A 20,502-nucleotide genomic window follows, 5' to 3' on the forward strand; every position below is an offset into this window, starting at 1 on the left:
TTTTCCAGTATCTGAATCCCAACTTGCTGGCAGTGGTTACTGAGAGCATTGATATGCACCATGAACGGACCTTCATCTGTATCTACCTTATTGACGGGGTGACTGGACGAATCATCCATGAATCTGTGCAACGGAAAGCGAGGGGACCAGTTTACGTTGTGCACTCGGAGAACTGGGTTGTGGTAAGGATGTGGGGTAAATGGTGGATCGTTGTCCGTTTCCCCCATATGAATGATTGTTCCGAGCTCAGATACTCCAATCTCACCCATGTGACCATTCAGCAAATTGACGTCAAGATCCTTGTCTTACTGAAATGTCCTTACCCAGTTCCCCCTATCATGCCACCTTTCTCTGTTTTTACAAACGTCCAGCAAAACCATTTTTTCAATAGTTCCTTCAGGCATTCTTTTCTGTTTCTCTCCTGTTCCATGTGCACAGCGGTGTTTTTCTGTAAGTGAGAAATTCTATATAAATGTAGTTTGTACATGTGTCATGGGGAGTTAGTTGTGGTGGGTATCATAGCTGAGCACGATCCAGTCTTCAACTGACTTTCATCCAAATGTGTTTACAATGGAAGCTTTGGACAGCAATTGGGAGGGATTGGAAAGTTGATTATAAGCATGTGACCTTGGAATTAAATAACATGATTATATTGGGATAGTGTGGTGGGGAGGCTCCTGTCGTCACATTTGTATATTAATCTGGGCAGCACTGTGGTTAGCACTGTTGCTTCACAGCGCCAGGGACCCAGGTTCAATCCCGGCTCTGGGTCACTGTCTGTGTGGAGTCTGCACATTCTCCCCGTGTTTGCATGGGTTTCCTCCGGGTCCTCCGGTTTCTTTCCACAAGTCCCGAAAGACGTGCTATTTAAAATATATATATATTTTTATTCTCCTTTTTCACATTTTCTCCCAAATTTACACCCAACAATAAACAATAATCAGTAATGAATGTAATGTCAATCCCCATATCAATAACAACAATCCAATCTTCCCACCAAACCCCCAAACATTAGCGCGCATGTTAACATAAACAAATAACAAAAAGGAATCAGGAATCACCCATAGTCACCATTAACACATGCAGCCTCCCCCCCCCCCCCCCCCCCCCCCTCCCTCCAAATGTTTGAAGTAATCAATTCTTGAAAGTGCATAATGAATAACGCCCATGAATTGTAGAACCCCTCCATCCTTCCCCTCTGTTCAAATTTACTTTCTCAAGAGTCAAGAATTCCAGCAGGTCCCCCGGCCACAGGCGGCGTAGAGTGGTGACTAGGAAATTTTCACAGTACCTTCATTGCTTTGTTAATGTAAGCCGACTTGTGATACTAATAAAGATGATTATTATTACTGTTGATTCTACAATTAAGTTTTGTAGTAAATTTGGGTGTTTATTGATTCATTTGTTTGCGCAACAACTTGCCTCCTCCCCACCCCACCCCAATCTCTGTGTGGGACAAATGCTATAATGTCTCAACTACAGGCACAAACCTCCACTGTTAGATGACACGTGACTATTTGGAGTGATCTATTATCTGCTGCTCTGCAATAAATATGCCTGTGCTGGGCATCCTATTACTGGCTCACACTGTTCCTAAAAGATTTAAGAAACTGCTTGTCCTGACGTATAGTGTCCTTTTGTCTGAAGGTTATCTAATCAGTTTCTGGACACTGTCTAGACTTGGTGGGTGCCCTGCACATCAACCCTAACCCTCTTCTCTGCTGTTCCTTTGCTACCCTAGTACCAGTACTGGAACACAAAGTCCCGAAGGAATGAAATGACTGTTTTGGAATTGTACGAGGGAACTGAGCAATACAACAGCACAGCATTCAGCTCGCTCGATCGCCCCTTTTCCCCCATCGTCTTTCAGCAGTCCTACATCTTCCCGTCAGCCATCAGTCTGGTGGAAGCCACGATCACGGACAAAGGGATCACCAGCCGCCACCTGCTGAGTAAGTGATATTTAGGGGAGGTGGTGGCCTAGTGGTAATGTCACCGGATGAGTAACCCAGAGTGCCGGAGCCTTACTCTGGGGATGTGGGTTCAAAATCCCACCATGGGCTAGTGGAGGCTAGTCTCAGAAATGGTGAAACCATCATTCATTGTCATAAAATCCTGTCTGGTTCGTACCCTTTTAGGGAGGTAAATCTGCATCATTACCTCGTCTGGCCTTAATATGATTCCAGACCCACAGCAATGTGATTGACTCTTAACTGCCTTTTGAAATGGCCTAGCAAGCCATTCAGTTCAAGGGCAATTTGGAATGTGCTGGCTTTGCCAGCGACGTCCACATTCCATGGAACAATATTTTTAAAAAAATAATATTTGGGTGATATGGGCAAGCAAGTAGCTGATGATGAATAGGGAGTGTGTGTTCTGGGCTGACGGAAGAGATTTATTAGGATGGTATCACGGTTGGCAAGCTTTAGTTATGGAGAGCGAGAATGAAACGCGGACTTTGAAGAGATTTGATAGAGGCGTTTAAATTTATGCAAGGTTTTGAAAAGGTAAATGGCTAAAACTGGTTGCTTTGGTCAATCAATGTATTGTTGGAGGGCATAAATTGATCATAAAAGAAAATCAAGGTAGAGTTTGGAACAAATTTTCTATGGAGTGGTTTACTAGAACAAGCAAACAGATCATAATAGCTTTGAGAAGAGAAGTAGATAAGTGTTTGAAAGAAAACAAAATTGATGGTTGTTCTAAATAAATAGCTTTTTTCAGAGAGCTAGCACAGACAGATGTGATGGGCTAAGTGGTACCTACTGTGATCTCAGAGTCTATGTTTCTATATTGTTGCCGGTTAATGGGGCTGGACTATTTTATTTTGCTGTCTAGTTAGTCTCTTACTCTAATGGATTTTTCTTTTGTTTTGCAGTTGGACTGCACTCTGGAGGAATTCTTTCTTTGCCAAAAGCATTCCTGGATCCTCGACGCCCAGAAGTTCCATCTGAGCACAGCCGGTAAGCTGACAAAATTCTTTTCTCTGGGTCAGGCCCAGTGATCTGTTGATTGGGTAGAGCTAATGTCAGATGTGCAATATCTAGTGGTATATATTTGGATGAATAAATGAAGAATGCAACTGATGCAGTTAGGTTTGCATTCAGCTAGTCTGTTGTACTGTTTTGTAACGCCTGAAATTAAAGCCTTTTTTTTTTCCTTAATCTTTTTTGTCTTTTTTCAGGGAAGAGAACTTAATTCCGTACGCTCCAGAACTCCCAATTCGATCAGAGTGGTACATCAACTACAATCAGTCTGTTTCCAGAGTACGGGGAATTTACACAGCTCCTTCTGGTCTGGAGTCCACGTGCTTGGTCAGTGTGCAACTCGACCTGCCAGCAATCACAATATTGTCAGTTTAGATGCCTTATTTCAAATGAGCAGGAGTCGGCCATTCAACCCTTAAGGCAATCATCGGATCAGTCAATTGAAGCGGGCAAACTAGGTTATGATTATAAAATGATCCGTATTGAGATTGTTCTCATCATTACTTTTATGGATGATATTTGTCATAATCCACAAGATGTTTGGAGATCCTTGCAACCAAAGTTGCTTTATTTTAATGCATTCAGTTTTCAGATCATGCCCTATGTTGTATATATTTCTTTATTTCTCTTGCTTGATTTTATTCCAGTTTAATAATGAGAATTTTAGTGTTGTAGATTTCACTGCTGGTGGTATGATACTACTTCACATTTTGACGGGGGATCATTTTGACTGTTTTTGCCCACGGCCCCTCCCCTTTTCATTCCCCAGCAGAAACATTGCCTAGGCAGTGCTGGGTAGTCGGACTTTCTAATCTGTGTTGCCTGTTTTGCGGGATCAATATAAGAGTGACAGAGGATTACCAAAGAAGAATCAGTACAGTGCTCCGAACATAAACGTGGGTCAATCAAAATTAAAGAAGCTCAATATGTGCAAAGTTGTCACCAGATGGGAACACATCCCAATATGGCAAGTGTCCTGAAGGACCATAGTATAAAACAAATTATAAGAACGATGCACAGTGCAGTGACGCACAGATACTTGATATTCACAATCATTTATAATTTAATTGCTATTTTTATACCCTTCGTGCCCACTGGTCACCCAAGTCCTCAAACTGTGCTGACCAACATTGCATATTCTCTCTTCAGAACCAGCCAGCAGCTGATGAGGCTAGGGGAGAGAGGCAGATGGAACAACCTGCCCCTCTTGGGCCATGTCCAATTGGCACCTGTGCTAAACTGTGTTCCAGTCTGATCTTCCATATCCCCAGACTAGTGAGGTACATTGGTGAAGTGTATTTATGGATAGGGGCATATCACTAATTATCAAATAACCAAAATGGAAAAGGAATGGCTGGCACGCTGGAATCTAACTAGTGAGTTTGTTTTTTCTCTTTTTCAGGTTGTTGCCTATGGACTGGACATCTTCCAGACTCGAGTTTACCCATCAAAGCAATTTGACGTTCTAAAGGATGATTACGATTATGTGCTCATCAGCAGTGTTCTCTTTGGGTTGGTTTTTACAACCATGATCACGAAGCGCCTTGCCCAGGTGAAGCTCCTGAACCGAGCTTGGCGATAGATACCAATCTGCACAGACGAGAGTAGTTATCTTGTAATAGAGAGGAACGGAAGATGGGTGCAACCTTATCAGGGATCCTGATGGAGTTGATGCTCTTGTGCCCATGTACATACTATGTATATTTTTTGTAACACACTCTCATTATGAGAAGCAGAGTGATGGACACTTTCATGAGTAGATTTTTAAGAAAAAATTGGTTTAATTGCTGTAAAAATAATTGAAGCGTTTCTATTGATCAGACATTTTTTTGAGGTAAAAGATATTTTTGTTCCTGCAGAGCTTGGAGCTAAAATGGGAGCTGTTGAAAGTGAGATGTTGTGATTAATAGCAAAGCTGAATTTGAAAGTTTCCCACTGCTGCGCTTTAAATCTTTAGCTTTGTTGTGTTTTTGAAGCTAGTTGATATTTGATAATAGAACATGGATGTTGCATCCGGCTCAGGTTCCCCTTTAAACACAAGTGCCGGAGACTAGTTTCATTGTCAGAACATTGGACAGAAAACCTCAGTCTGTACACAGTTTAAGTTGCCCAGTGTTCTGGTGTTGTTCTTTTTGGTCTCATGCTCCTTTGTGAGGCAGGGTTTCAAATCTTTTCAAAAGAGCTTGTCTGCAGTGCTAAGGCACTGCCACCAGATGTTGCTAGAGTGTTTTTTTTGGTCTGGCTCGGCACTAGATCCACAAGGTTGTAGGAAAGTGCACCACTACATCCTCCATCCACCCGTGGGCATCATCTTCAGTCCCAACACACTAAATGGACAATAAATTACTGACCTGGCATTCTTTATTTTAGTGCCATGATTGTTATCTTTTTCCAGTGTAATGAACAATCACACTTTGCGGTGTTGCATGTTGATGGTTTTTGTGAGGAGTGGTTGATAGTGGATTGTTGATTAATTACTTACATGAATTTGAAGTAGTTGCTGTTAATTGTTTTGAGTAAAATCCTGAAACTTGTATGGGGAGCGTGCATGTACCTTCAGTGTCACCTGACAAATGAATTGAAATACAAAAAATTCTGAAAATTTCAAAAGTTACAACTTGCAAGCGTAACTTAGGAGTAGAAGATTTTAAGTTATGGATGTTTGATACTGAACTGAAAACCGTGACAGGATTTTAGAGCCAAATTAAAATGTGCAATGGATGAATGAATGAACAGGATTAAAGCCTGATCTGTGTGAATATCCGAGATTCTAATCATGTGCCCAAGTTTCAGCATCGTGTTGCAGGAAAGGGAGAGTTAGTATGACGGCACCAAGCGTTTGCAGGTTAGTCTTGTGTCTTCTCTCCCATTCCTGTAACTTGAGTACAGCCACATCAAAAACATTGATACTTGAAATGGATACATTAAAGTTTGTTGAATAGTATATACTAATTTATGTTTCACGGGTTGTTTTTGAAGCCACTAAATAAAATGTTACTGTGACATTCAACTTGTTCTTTCATTTCTGAGCTGCAGAAGATGTAATATTTAACCACATTGTGCTTTGTGCAGGTTAACGTATGGATAACAACTTGCTCCACAGTAATGATACTTTCCAAATATCTTTCTTTCACCCTAAATTGAATGGGAGGACAGTCTTGTAATGCCACTGGTGTCTCCTTTTCAACATAGTGGGTTACAGAGACTGATGTTGCAATTTGATTGCCTTAATATTTGGGGTTATAAAATGTTGCTAATTGTAACAGCTGATTTTCAATTTAATGCCTAAGATCTGCTGTAATTCATTCCTGTTGAAATGGGCTTCCACCGCCACTTGATATGAAAATGTCTGGAACTGTGTATTTTAAAAGCAGTTTATACATCAGTGAAACAGGAGGGTCTCACAAACAGCAATGTAATAATCAACTAGGTTTTTGTGAGACTGGCTGAGAAAATTGTTGGCCAGGGCATCTGTGGAAAACTTTCAATTGTGCTGTGGGATCATTTGCGCTACCTGAATGGACAGACAGCCCCTCTCACGGTGCAGCACTGAAACGTCAACCCAGATTATGTGCTGAACTCTTGGTACGGGGCTCAAACGCACAGCAAGAATGTTATAATTGAACCAAGGCTGACACACAATGTAAAAGTGAGTACATTAATTAAAATCTAAGATTTAGGAATATTTCCTCAGATCAATGGACTTCAATGGATTTCTATTAAGTCAGTCTATTTTCTAAACTTATGGGGTAATGAACATAAAACAGTTCAAATTTTAATGTTTTCAGTATAAGTGCTTCTATGGTTTCAAGTGATGGGGACATGGTGGCATAATGGCAATGTCATTGAACTGGTAATTCGGAAGGCCAGGGAACATCGAGTTGAAATCCACCATGGCAGCTAGTGGAATTTCTAAGTATAATTAATAAATCTGGAACCTTAATAAAGCTCTGAGCAATGGTGACCATTAAACTATTATTGATTGTTATAAAGACCCATCTGCTTCACGAATGCCTTTTAGGGAAGAAAATCTGTCATCTGTACCTAGTCTGGCCTATATATGACTCCTGGCCCACAAAAATGTGGTTTGACTCCCAACTGTCCTCCAGAATGTTGAGTTCAAGGGCAATTGGGGATGGGCAATGGATGCAGGCTTTGCCAGTGATGCCCACATCCCCTTCCTTGAAGGAATAGAAAAAGCTTTTAATACAACCAAAAGTTCCAAGTTATCAACACTTAGTTTCAAAGAGGGGGGGGGGGGGGAACGGAGGGAGAAGTGGGATATGGTGACGGAGTGGGAGGAGGCTGGTCTTGTTAATAAACACTGGGACAGGCCACTTTGGCCAAATGACGTATTTCCATGTTGTAGCTTTGACATAAAATGGGATGATTAGATCATGTTATCAGATGTTGATCCTCTTGACCTCAGGTTGTGTATCATTCCCTTTTGAAGACTATTTATCTTTATTAAGCATATTGAGACCTGGGGTGAGGTTATAGGTGAAATGTGATGGTTGTAAGCTGAACAGTTGAGTGGAGGCCAGGCAGTAGGAGGTATTTGTACGCACCTAATTGTTTAATGTTTCTTTATTGCTGGGCTACCAACTGAAGTTATCCAGGTGGCAAATGAGTGGGATGCATTTGGTTAAGTGAAAGGGCAAAACCTTTGCAGATGGAGTTCAAAATGCAAAGTGTTAAGTCATCCATTTTGGAACCGTGAAGGATCAGAGCTACTTGAGAGGTCCAGTATAGAAATTACAAAATGTTAATGAATAGGTACAAAGTCTAATTTAGAAGGCTACTGTTTACAGTTGTATACGGCTCTGATTAAAACTAATTTAGAATACTTTAGAGATCAGTAAGCGGATGAAAGAGCAGTGGGAGGGAGACATCACCCAAGTGAGACACAGTCCAAATGAGTGTATTGGGAATTTGGAGCAAAGTGGGAATTTGGTGCAATGGGGAAAGAGATGCACTTTTGCTTTCGAACTTTTCACCCTGGTTTCGACCTGCTGCAGGAGAAATATTTCAGCTGCTGTGAGGCAGCAGTGGGGGAACAAAAAGCCAACAGCAAGATCACAAGAAACTGGTAAGTTGATTGGCCGGTAAGTGCTCAGTATAAGAAAAACCTGTGCCTGGAATAAGTGAAAATTAGACCTGAATATAGTTTGGTGATACAAGTCGTCAAAAATAGAATAGAGTTAAAGTAAGAGAAGTAAATCCCTAGTATGTAAAATAATAATAATAATCGCTCATTGTCACAAGTAGGTTTCAATGGATTGGCCATGCTAAATTGCCCTTGTGTCCAAAAAGGTAAGGAGGGGTTATTGGGTTATGATGGTCGGGTTGTAAGTGATGGTTTAAGTGGGTCATTGCAGACTCGATGGGCCGAATGGCCTCCTTCTGCACTGTATGTTCTATGTGGACTGGGAAAATCAAATTGGCAGAGGTGCCATGAGGAAGAATTCATGTATTGTATTCGGGACAGTTTCCTGGAACAATATGTTCTGGATCCAACCAGGGAGCAGGTGATTTTGGATCTGGTAATGTGTAATGAGACGGATTTAATAAACAATCTGAGTAAAAGATCCCCTCGGGAACAGTGACCATAAAGTGGTAGAATTTAGCATTCAGTTTGAATGTGAGAAACCTGGGTCAGAAACAAATGTGCTAAACTTAAATATGGGTAATTACAAAGGAATGAGTGCAGAGTTGCCTGGAGTAGACTGAAAAGGAATTTAGTAGAAAAGACGGGTTGATCAGCAATGGCAGATTTTTATGAAAATAGTTCATGACTCACAACAAAGATATATCCCAGTCAGGAAGAAGGATTCGAGGAAGGGGATAAATGTTTAACAGGTGCAGGCTCGATGGGCCGAATGGCCTCCTTCTGCTCTGTAGGGATACTGTTATGGGCCAGGGTTTAGAGAACCCCAAAGTGTATCATGGAGTTTCCCCTGACCCACAACGTTTAATAGATTGTGGTATGGGGAGCACACGGCCCACTCGACAGGTGTGGTACAGCAGAAATGGAAAAGTATTTTTTAAAAGCAAAACAATAATGAACTCAAGTTAACCTTTTTAAAACATACAGTGAACATCCTAGCAACCATCAATTCAAATACAACCTCCAAAGAATACAACACTAAGTAATGCTTAATAACTTCCCAAACAACATCCAGAAGACCGAAGAAACACCTTTCAACAGAAGCACATTAGGCTTACATTCACTACTGAGAACAGCAGTACACCTGCTTGGTCTGGCTTCAGCTCCAACACTGAAAACAAAACTAAAACACACCCTGCAGCCTGCTCAAAAACAAAAGTAAAAAGCTGACAGACAGCCCAGCTCCACCCACTCTCTGACATCACTGCAGTAATAAACACCCATTTCTTAAAGGTACCCTCACTTCAGATATTTATATACACACCCATTTATAAACAACCATTTCTTAAAGGTACACTCACATGACAATTCTATGAATTTTTTGAGGTGGCAATGAGCAATAAAGATAAAGGGGAACAAGCAGATGTAATATACTTGGATTTCCAAAACGCGTTTGATAAGGTACCACACAAAAGGCTACTTAATAAGATCAAGTCCATGGTGTTGGGATAGTATTTTAACATGAATAGTGGATTGGCTAACTAATAGAATATAAACAGGGCACTTTTTCAGGATGGCAACTTGTAAATAGTGGCGAGCCACAGGGATCTGTGCTGGGGGCCACTGTCATTTACAATATATATTAATGACTTGGACAAGGGAAATGAATGTACTATTGCTATGTGTACACATGACACAAATAGGTGGGAAGGCAAGTGGCACTGCAGAGTCCACAGAGACATGGACATGTTAAATGAAAGGGCAAAAACTTGGCAGATGAAATATAATATAGGAAAATATTAAGATATGCACTTTGGTATGAAGAACAAAGGAGCTCAATATTATTTAAATGGAGAACTCTGCAGAAAGCTGCAATATAGAGGGAATTGGGTGTCCTCGCAACCTCGTACATAAATCACAAAAAGCTAGCATGCAAGTTCAGCAGGTAATTGGAAAGGTAAATGGAAAGTTAGCCTTTATTTCAATGGAATAGAGTATAAAAATAGGGAAGTCTTGCTAAACTTGTACAAGTCACAGGTTAGACCACACCTGGAATACTGTTAACAGTTGTGTTCCCCTTATCTAATTGGAGGCAGTCCAGACATGGTTCAGCAGGTTTATCCTGAGTATGGAGGGATTTTTAAAAAAACCTCCACCTTTACTGTGACATAGGTGTCATGATATTCAGGTGAACATCACAGCACATACATACACACATAATGGACCAATCAACACACAAAACACGACAGCCAATCACAGACAAGAGCATGCACAGTACAAAGCAGGGAACACGACACTTCCTGGGCACTCGAGCAGGAGAGGGCTCAGTGCACTGACCTCATTGCCAGCCATTCAGAGGTTCATTGAAATGAAACTGGGTTGTACCATTCGCAACCGTGTTGGTTCGTCTGTGTATCAGAGTACTCAACACTTCATGATACCAGGAGTGATTTGACACCTACCCACAAATCTGCCATCCTGCGCCATGGACACCGTCAACACACCGCAGCCGCTGCAAGTCGCTGGGAAACTCGGCGTAAATTGGAAGCTGTTCAAGCAAGCGCTTCCAGCTCTTTCTGGAAGCCAACGAAAGAGAGAGCGCCTCGGACACCAGTAAGATCGCCATCCTCCTGACCACCGCAGGGCAGCACGCCATCCATGTCTACAACTCCCTGGTGTTCGCGGAAGGCGAGAACAAATCCAAATACAAGACGGTCCTTCTCAAGCTCGACCAACACTTCAATGTCGAGGTCAACGAAAGCTTTGAGAGATATGTCTTCCAGCAGCGCCTGCAAGGTAAGGATGAGCTCTTTCAGTCATTTCTTACCCATCTCCGCATCCTCGCGCAGTCCTGCGGTTACGACACCACCTCAGACTCCATGATTCGGGACCAGATCGTTTTTGGGGTCGCCTCGGGCACCCTACGCCAGCAGCTTTTAAAAATAAAAGGCCTCACCTTAGCCTCCGCAATCGAAGCCTGTGTCCTGCACGAAAACGCGACTAGCCGCGATGCACAATTTCAGGCGACCGAATCGGCGCGGGTCCTACGCGGCCGGATCGGCGAGCCAGGTGCCCCACGAGGCCGAACGGGTCCAGGCGATCGAGTTCCTCCCGGCTCGCGGCCCGGACGACGTCGGCCATTTCGCGCGCTTTTCGGGGCCTCCCGCGCTTGTGTGTGCCAAAACCTATGGCAACACTCGGGGACGTGATGCGCAGGCGCGCCCGACGCAAGACCGAACTGCGCATGCGCAGTGGCACAACAAACGTCACGATGTGCGGCAACTGTGGAGCTGCACATTTAAAGCGGCAATGTCCCGCAAGAACCCGACAATGCCTACGCTGTGGCAAGGTGGGCCACTACGCTGCTTACTGTTGAGCAGCTCAACCTGTCAATCTTCCACAACTCCGACAACCTCGCAGGGACGTGCGGACCATTCAGCCTCCCCATTACGAATCTTGCCCAGACGACATCCAGACCGGTAACACATGACCGAGATGCCTTCCGTGTTGCAGTCATTGATGGGAACCAAGTTAACACAATCAATCCGGGTGATGAATGGTGTGCCACCCTGACGGTCAACCGATCCCCTGATAACTTTCCGCCTGGACACTGGTGCCTCCGCCAACCTCATAGCATGGTCAGCCTTCTACGCCATGAAGGTCAGATCACCAATTCGGTCGTCCCGGTGCAGGATAGTCAACTACAACGGGAACGTTATCCGGGCTATGGGATCCTGCCAGCTCCGGGTGACACACAACACACACACGGCCACACTCTCATTCGAGATAGTTGGCTCATCGAAGGACTCCCTGCTAGGCGCACAGGCATGCAAGGCTCTCCACCTCGTGCAACGAGTCCACTCTCTCTCTCTCCAGACGGAACGTCTGACTTCCTGGATGCAGAGTTTAACGCACAGCTCCAATCGCTCCTCGCCCACAACCAGGAGGCATTCGAGGGCATGGGAACACTGCCATACACCTATAGAATTCGGCTCAAACCAGACGCCACCCCGGTCATTCACGCACCTCGCAGGGTCCCTGCGCCACTCAAAGACCGCCTCAAGCAGCAGCTGCAGGATCTCCAGGACCAAGGGGTCCTATCCAGGGTCACGGAGCCCACGCCGTGGGTCAGCTCCATGGTGTGTGTCAAGAAGCCCTCCTGCAAGCTCCGGATCTGTATTGATCCGAAAGACCTCAATAACAATATTATGAGGGAACACTACCCCATACCCAAACGGGAAGAGATAACGAGTGAAATGGCCCAGGCGAAAATATTTACCAAACTGGATGCCTCTAAAGGCTTTTGGCAGATCCAACTGGATCCGTCCAGCCGAAAGCTGTGCACTATCAACACCCCTTTTGGCAGATTCTGCTACAACCGAATGCCATTTGGCATCATCTCGGCGTCAGAGGTCTTTCATAGGATCATGGAGCAGATGATGGAAGGCATCGAAGGGGTGCGCGTCTACGTGGACGACGTCATCATCTGGTCCACCACACCACAGGAGTTCATCTATCGTCTCCAACGCGTCTTTGCACGCATACGTGAAAACGGCCTGCGCCTCAACCGAGCCAAGTGTTCTTTCGGCCAAACCGAGCTGAAGTTCCTGGGGGACCACATTTCCCGGTCAGGGGTCCGTCCGGATGCAGACAAGGTAAGCGCCATCTCAGCCATGCCGCAGCCGGCAGACGGCAGACAAGAAAGCAGTACTACGCTCCCTAGGCATGGTCAACTTCCTGGGGAAGTTCATTCCCAACCCTGCCTCTCACACGACAGCTCTGCGCCACCTCGTCAAAAAGTCCACGGAGTTCCAGTGGCAGCACACACATCAGCAGGAATGGGAGGAACTCAAACTCAAGCTCACCACTGCACCGGTACTGGCGTTTTTCGACACGTATCGTGCCACTAAAATCTCGACTGATGCCAGCCAGTCCGGCATTGGGGCAGTGCTCCTGAAGCGGGATGACACTGCGTCATGGGCCCCGGTCGCCTATGCCTCGCGGGCCATGACCCCCACAGAGCAGCGCTACGCGCAGATCGAAAAGAAGTGCCTGGGCTTGCTAACTGGTTTAGACAAGTTCCATGATTATGTGTATGGTCTTCCCCGGTTCACTGTTGAAACTGACCACTGCCCCCTGGTCAGCATCATAAACCAGGACCTGAACAAAATGACCCATCGCCTCCAGCGCATCCTACTTAAACTCAGGAGGTATGACTTCCAACTGGTCTACACCCCGGGGAAGGACCTTATCATTGCGGATGCCCTATCGAGAGCAGTGAGCACGCCGCCAGATTCGGAGGGGTTCGTATGTCAGGTCGAGGCGCAGGTGGCCTTCACATCGGCAAATCTGCCAGCTGACGACTCCAGTTTGGCCCGTATTCGCCGAGAGACTGCGGCCGACCCCCTTCTACAACGTGTGATGCGCCACATGACGGGAGGGTGGCTAAAAGGGCAGTGCCCGCAGTTCTACTATGTCCGAGACGACTTGGCCGTCATTGATGGTGTCCTTCTGAAGCTGGACCGGATTGTGATTCCGCACAACATGCACAAGCTGGTTCTCGACCAACTACACGAAGGCTACCTGGGGGTCGAAGTGCAGAAGGAGGGCCCGAGAGGCGGTATACTGGCCGGGCATCAGTGATGATATTGCCAGTATGGTGCTCAACTGCCCAACCTGCCAAAGGTTTCAGCCGGCGCAACCTCCTGAAACGCTTCTGCCCCATGAGCTGGTGACGTCCCCCTGGGCAAAGGTGGGTGTGGACCTCTTTCACGTGCTCGGCAGGGACTATGTCATCGTCGTTGACTACTTCTCCAACTACCAGAGGTCATACGCCTGCACAATTTGACGTCGTCCGCTGTCATAAGGGCCTGCAAAGACACCTTCGCTTGCCACGGCATTCCGATGACGGGCATGTCGGACAATGGGCCCTGTTTTGCCAGCCAGGAATGGTCATCGTTTGCTGCCTCGTATGGCTTCACACACATGACGCCTAGCCCTCTGCACCCCCAGTCCAACGGAAAGGCGGAGAAGGGCGTTCACATTGTCAAGCGGCTCCTCTGTAAAGCTGCTGCTGCCGGATCGGATTTCTGCCTCGCCCTGCTGGCCTATCGCTCGGCCGCACTAGCCACTGGTCTCTCACCAGCCCAGCTGTTGATGGGTCGCGCCCTCAGGACTACTGTGCCTTCCATTCTGGCGCCCACAATCGACCATGCTCCGGTACTGCACAGGATGCAACTGCAGCGCGGTCGCCAGAAGAGGTCATATGACACACGGGCAACTGATCGTCCCGCCCTGGCCCCTGGAGACGAAGTCCGCATCCACCTACCAGAAGGTGGCTGGTCAGCACCTGCCAAAGTTCTCCGACGCGTGGCTCCCCGCTCGTTCCTGGTTCGCATGCCTGATGGATCCGTTCGTAGGCGCAATCGCCGGGCTCTTCGCCTGCTTCCACGCTCGCTACGAGATCTTACACCGACACCGTGCCCTCCTGTTGTTCCTGATTTCGACTTTGTGGAGCTGCCTGCTACCATGCCCCTTCCGTCGTCGCCCGTGGCCAGGCCCGTTCCTTAGCCGGTGGTTCCAGACCTACCCTTGAGGTGGTCAACCCAAATTCGTCACCCACCTACTAGACTGGACTTATGAGATTGTTTATACATTGAACTCATGCAACCACTTTGTTAATATGTTTGTTCTTATCGTTACAGGAATTTGTTTTATCGTTCAACATTTCCCCGTTCTTTGTTATGGTACAACCTCGTTGTTATGTCACACCCGACATCGCCCCTTGTATATAGTTAAGCCCCATGTACATGCTGTAAATAATGCACACACACACATTTAGCTACACTTCGTACACATCTCTATTTATAAACACATGGGCACTGTAAAAAAGGGGGATGTCATGATATTCAGGTGAACATCACAGCACATACATACACACATAATGGACCAATCAACACACAAAACACGACAGCCAATCACAGACAAGAGCATACACAGTACAAAGCAGGGAACACGACACTTCCTGGGCACTCGAGCAGGAGAGGGCTCAGGGCACTGACCTCATTGCCAGCCACTCAGAGGTTCACCATGTGCTGAATACCAGAGTTTAATATGTTTAAAAAAAAATATATATATATTTATTAAAGTTTTTTTAACAACACAATTTTTCCCCCTTACAAACAATAAGCCTCCCCGCCACCCCCCCCCCCCCCCCGTAACAAAATAACACAATATCGCACAGCAAGATATATACATGGCAAAATGGTATATTTACATAGCTTTATACACTGGCTCTCGCCCGCACGTGCCAGTTTCCCCCACCCTCCATGTTATCTCCTGCTCCTCCATCCCCTCAATCTCTCGTTCCTCCTCCCCCCCCCCCCCCCCCCCAAGGGTTGCTGCTGCTGCTGACTGACCTTCCTCTAACGCTCCACGAGGTAGTCTAGGAACGGTTGCCACCGCCTGTAGAACCCCTGCGCGGACCCTCTCAAGGCAAACTTAATCCTCTCTAGCTTTATGAACCCAGCCATGTCATTTACCCAGGCCTCCAGGCTAGGGGGCTTCGCCTCCTTCCACAACAGCAAGATCCTTCGCCGGGCTGCTAGGGACGCAAAGGCCAGAATTCCGGCCTCTTTCGCCTCCTGCACTCCCGGCTCATCCACTACTCCGAATATTGCTAGCCCCCAGCTTGGCTTGACCCGGACTTTCACCACCTGAGATATAGCTCCCGCCACTGCTCTCCAGAACCCCTCCAGTGCCGGGCATGACCAAAACATGTGAACATGGTTCGCCGGACTCCCTGAACACCTTCCACATCTGTCCTCTACCCCAAAGAACCTACTCAACCTCGCCCCCATCAAGTGCGTTCTGTGAACCACCTTAAATTGTATCAGGCTGAGCCTGGCACCTGAGGAGGAGGAATTAACCCTACCCAGGGCCTCGGCCCACAAACCTTCCTCTATCTCCTCCCCCAGCTCCTCCCATTTACCTTTCAACTCTTCTGCTAGGGCTTCCCCCTCTTCTTTCATCTCTTGGTGTATTGCTGAAACCTTGCCCTCCCCGACCCATACACCCGAGATCACCCTGTCTTGAATTTCTTGTGCCGGGAGCAACGGGAATTCCCTGACCTGTCGCCTCACAAAAGCCCTCACCTGCATATATCTAAATGCATTTCCCGGGGGTAGCTCAAACGTCTCCTCCAGTGCCCCTAGGCTCGCAAATCTCCCATCAATGAACAGGTCCCCCATTCTTCTAATCCCCGCCCGATGCCAGCCCTGGAACCCCCCCGTCCATCTGCCCCAGGACAAACCGGTGGTTACCCCTGATCGGGGACCACACCGAGGCTCCCACTGCACGCCTGTGCCGTCTCCACTGGCCCCAGATCCTTAACGTTGCCGCCACCACCGGGCTCGTGGTATACTTTGATGGCGAGAACGGCAGTGGTGCCGTCACCAACGCCCCCAAGCTCGTTCCTTTCCAGGACGCCATCTCCATCCTCTTCCATGCCGCCCCCTCTCTCTCCATAACCCACTTGCGGATCATCGCCACATTTGCTGCCCAGTAGTAGCTCCTTAGGTTTGGCAGTGCCAGCCCTCCTCGGTCCCTACTGCGTTCCAGGAACCCTCTCCTTACCCTCGGGGTCTTATTAGCCCACACAAACCCCATAATACTCCTACCTACTCTCTTGAAAAAGCCCTTGGTGATCACGATGGGAAGGCACTGAAGCACAAACAAAAACCTCGGAAGGACCACCATTTTGACCGACTGCACTCTACCCGCCAACGAGGGCGGCAACGTGTCCCATCTTTTGAAGTCCACCTCCATTTGGTCCACCAACCTCGTCAGATTCAATTTGTGTAGGGCCCCCCAACTCCTGGCTATCTGGATCCCCAGATACCGAAAACTCCCCACCGCCCTCCTCAGCGGTAGGTCCCCTATCCCTCTTTCTTGGTCCCCTGCCTGTAATACAAAAAGCTCACTCTTCCCTACATTGAGCTTATAGCCCGAGAACTCCCCAAACTCCCTAAGAGTCTGCATGACCTCCACCATCCCCTCCATTGGGTCCGCCACGTACAGCAGCAGGTCATCCGCGTATAGCGACACCGATGCTCTTCTCCCCCACGGACCACCCCCCTCCATTTATTAGACTCCCTCAGTGATTTGGCCACGGGTTCGATCGCCAATGCAAACAACAGGGGGGACAGGGGGCACCCCTGCCTCGTTCCTCGGTACAGCCGAAAGTACTCCGACCTCCGCCGGTTCGTCACCACACTCTCCACCGGGGCGCTGTAAAGGAGCTTAACCCAGCTAATAAACCCTCCCCCGAACCCAAACCTACGGAACACCTCCCAGAGGTACTCCCACGTCCCTTGCAACCTACCACTCACCATCACCATCACATATCTCCCTCCGTTATCCACTACGATAGTCTTGTCCTCAAATGACACATGCTTTCCCCCCAGAATTGCCACCCCTCTATTTTTCGCGTCCAGTCCCGAGTGAAATAGTCCGCCGACTAGCCATCTCCTTTTCTGGGCCAATCCCGTGTCCGCATCTCCCTCACCCTCCAGTCCCCCAGCCGGGGGACCTCCGTCCCGACCACCTCTTCTGTGTCCCATTCCCTTTCGGCCAGTGCAGCAGCAAAAACTCAAAAAGTTAATATGTTAATAGTTCATTGAAATAAAACTGCGTTGTACCATTCGCAACCGTGTTGGTTCCTCTGTGTATCAGAGTACCCAACACTTCAATAGGTAGCATTATTTTCTTTAGTAAAGACAGCTGCAAAGTACTAATTCAGTATATCAGCCATGTCCTATCCTCACAGATCTCGTTATTTGTTGCATAGTCAGCAGTCCAGAGAAGCTTCACTGGGTTGATCCCAGGTGTGGAAGGATTTTCTTATGGGAAGAGGTTAAGTAGCTTGGGACTATACTAAGAATGAGAGGGGACCTTATTGATTGATGTAGGTTTCTCAGGAGGTCTGATAGAATAGATGATGAGGTTGCTTCCCCTTGTGGGACCTGAGGATGTCTCATTAAAAAAAATCCTTATGAACACTGCAATGAAGTTACTGTCGTCACACTCTGGCGCCTGTTCGGGTACATAGGGGGAAATCAGAATGTCCAAATGATCTAACAGCACGTCTTTCGGGACTTGTGGGAGGAAACCCAAGCAGACATGGGGAGAAAGTGCAGACGCCCCCAAGCTGGAATTGAACCTGTGTCCCTGGTGTTGTGAAGCAACCGTGCTACCGTGCCATTATGGTTCACTCTTCAGTTCTGGACACTCAAAAGGATATATTGGACTTGGAGGGGGTTAGCAAATTCACACGGTTAAATTATAAGCATGGGTTGCAAAAATTTGGCTTGTATTAGGAGTATGGAAGGTTGATAGAGGTATCAAAAGTGATTAAAGGATTGATAGGATTGACAGAATTATTTCCTGTAATGGGAGCGTTCACGACAAGTAGACAGAACCGTAAAAGTTAGAAGACGACTGTTCAGGGTCAGGAAGCACAAAGTAGTGAAAATCTGGAACATTCTCCGCAAAACAGAGATTGATGGTTGCTGTTGGGGATGGGTAAAGGGACCGAGGCGGCTACAAATGGATTGTTTGGGATGGGCTATAGTGTTACAGAGCGTCTGTTTCTCCCTTTGTCAGGGTAGATGAAAGCCGCAACCCTTGCTCTGCCACTGTGGGAAAGAAACCCACTGAAGCACCGCGGGGCTGGCCACCCGGACCGCTTTCAGCGGCGCACCAGTGGGTAACGCGCCTGCGCCGGGCCGCCCGGAGTGTTTAGTGTGTTGCACCAGCAGGGCTGCGGAAGATGGCGCTGAATTCGGCCCCGGCTCCGGAGCCTGATCCGGACTGGAGTACTGCCGTCCGCCCGCTTCTTGCCGCTTCGTACTCCACCTTCGAGCCCCGGGATATCTCTCAGCTCTTCAGCTCGGTCATTAATAGGTAAAGTGGGAGGCCGTACACCGGCGGCAGTTCCGGGAGGGTGGCAGGTTGCCCGGCCGGGAGGGCCCGAGCAGTGGACCTGGCCTCACATCTGCGTTGCGGTCTGGGCTCACTGGCTGCAAATGCAGCTCCTGCATCCGCGGGATAGCAGGGGTGGGAGTCGAAAAAAAAAGCGCAGAACCTCCGGCCCGGGCGAACAGCCGGGAACTTTCTGGAGCAAACGAGAGGGGGAGGGGCTGCGCTAATATATACACCGCACCCCTTCCGTTTTACTCAAAGTATAACTTGCATTTCTAAAGAGTCTGCAATGTAGAAAAATGTCGGAGGCGCCTCATCGATATGTAAAGTTGGACAGGAGTCTGTGAGGTGACAATGTTCGACTTTTCAGGAGGCTCTTAAAAAATGAAAGGGAGCTGAAAAGGATTAGAGATGGAATTCCAGAGCCTGGGGCAGTTGGGGGCAAGGGAGGAGGATTCGCAAGAGTCAGGAATGGAAAGTTTTTAAAGTGGGCAACTTAATAACAGCAGTAGGCTATTCACCCCCTCTAGCCTGTTCTGCCATTTTAGTTGGACCATCTATCCTATCAAATGCCTCTCTGATTTTCACATGTCTAAACTAAAAGGAATAGAAGCCAAGTTTGTGTGACCTGTTGTCATAATTTAACCACTGTCCTGGTATTCTGGCAATTCTGTATTATTTCCCCTTGGAAGGCCAATATCTCCTCTGAGGTTTGGAGTCTATATAAACAAAGCATAAATTCCTCTTTTTGTACTCCAACCCGCTTGAGATGAAGGCCAACACTTTTTTCAGTGTGATTGATTTTGTTTGTACCCGCGTGTTAGCTTTAGCTGATTTGTGTATTGGATACCCAGGTCCTGTTGTTTCCCCACAGGGCCTCGCCTTTTGGCATTAAGTAAATATTCTCATGTGTTTTGAGTGGAACGTGGATGAACTCTCACTTGTCCACATTCGACGCCATTACCATACTTTTTCCCACTTGCTCAGTCAGTTCTGTTCCCTTGTAACTTCCTGTTTCCGTCCACACAACTGACTGTGCCCTCATCAAAGTCATTGATTTACAGTTGATGATGAAATACTGAGACCTAGTAAAGATCCCTGCAGAATTCCACAAGGTCACATCTGGCAATCAGCACATTCCCTTTGAATCCACTTGCTGTCTGCAATCTCCCCATCCGATATCACAAGGTAGTCTGTTGAAATCTCTTAGAATACAGGGCTGGTGGGCAAGGTATCAAATAGTTTAATGCTACTCCATTTTATCTCAGTGAGAGGAGCAGTGCTCCGAAAGCTAGTGTTTGAAACAAACCTGTTGGACTTTAACCTGGCGTTGTAAGACCTCTTACTGTGCTCACCCCAGACCAACGCCGGCATCTCCACACCATTTTATTTCATGTACACAAAATCATTTTCACAGCATATGTCTAA

At 47.1% G+C, this 20,502-nt stretch overlaps 2 protein-coding genes across 7 annotated transcripts in view; both read left to right on the plus strand.

Annotated features, from left to right (window-relative positions):
- emc1 (ER membrane protein complex subunit 1) overlaps window positions 1-5,997 on the plus strand; it is a 50,317-nt gene extending 44,320 nt beyond the window's left edge. Inside the window, exons 18-22 of the mRNA XM_072478198.1 lie at window positions 9-182; window positions 1,742-1,952; window positions 2,879-2,963; window positions 3,185-3,314; window positions 4,390-5,997. Of these exons, the coding sequence (XP_072334299.1) occupies window positions 9-182; window positions 1,742-1,952; window positions 2,879-2,963; window positions 3,185-3,314; window positions 4,390-4,569 (780 nt within the window). The 3' untranslated portion in view covers window positions 4,570-5,997. The remainder of the gene's footprint in view (window positions 1-8; window positions 183-1,741; window positions 1,953-2,878; window positions 2,964-3,184; window positions 3,315-4,389) is intronic.
- A 12,886-nt stretch (window positions 5,998-18,883) lies between these two features.
- The window catches only part of ubr4 (ubiquitin protein ligase E3 component n-recognin 4), a 227,614-nt gene continuing 225,995 nt past the window's right edge, over window positions 18,884-20,502 (plus strand). For all 6 annotated transcript variants that reach the window (XM_072478202.1, XM_072478203.1, XM_072478204.1 and 3 more), the window contains exon 1: window positions 18,884-19,056. In XM_072478202.1, coding sequence (XP_072334303.1) covers window positions 18,923-19,056 — 134 coding nt within the window. In that variant the 5' untranslated portion in view covers window positions 18,884-18,922. The remainder of the gene's footprint in view (window positions 19,057-20,502) is intronic.

The sequence above is a fragment of the Scyliorhinus torazame genome, chromosome 16 (assembly GCF_047496885.1).
Source record: "Scyliorhinus torazame isolate Kashiwa2021f chromosome 16, sScyTor2.1, whole genome shotgun sequence".
NCBI lineage: Eukaryota > Metazoa > Chordata > Chondrichthyes > Carcharhiniformes > Scyliorhinidae > Scyliorhinus > Scyliorhinus torazame.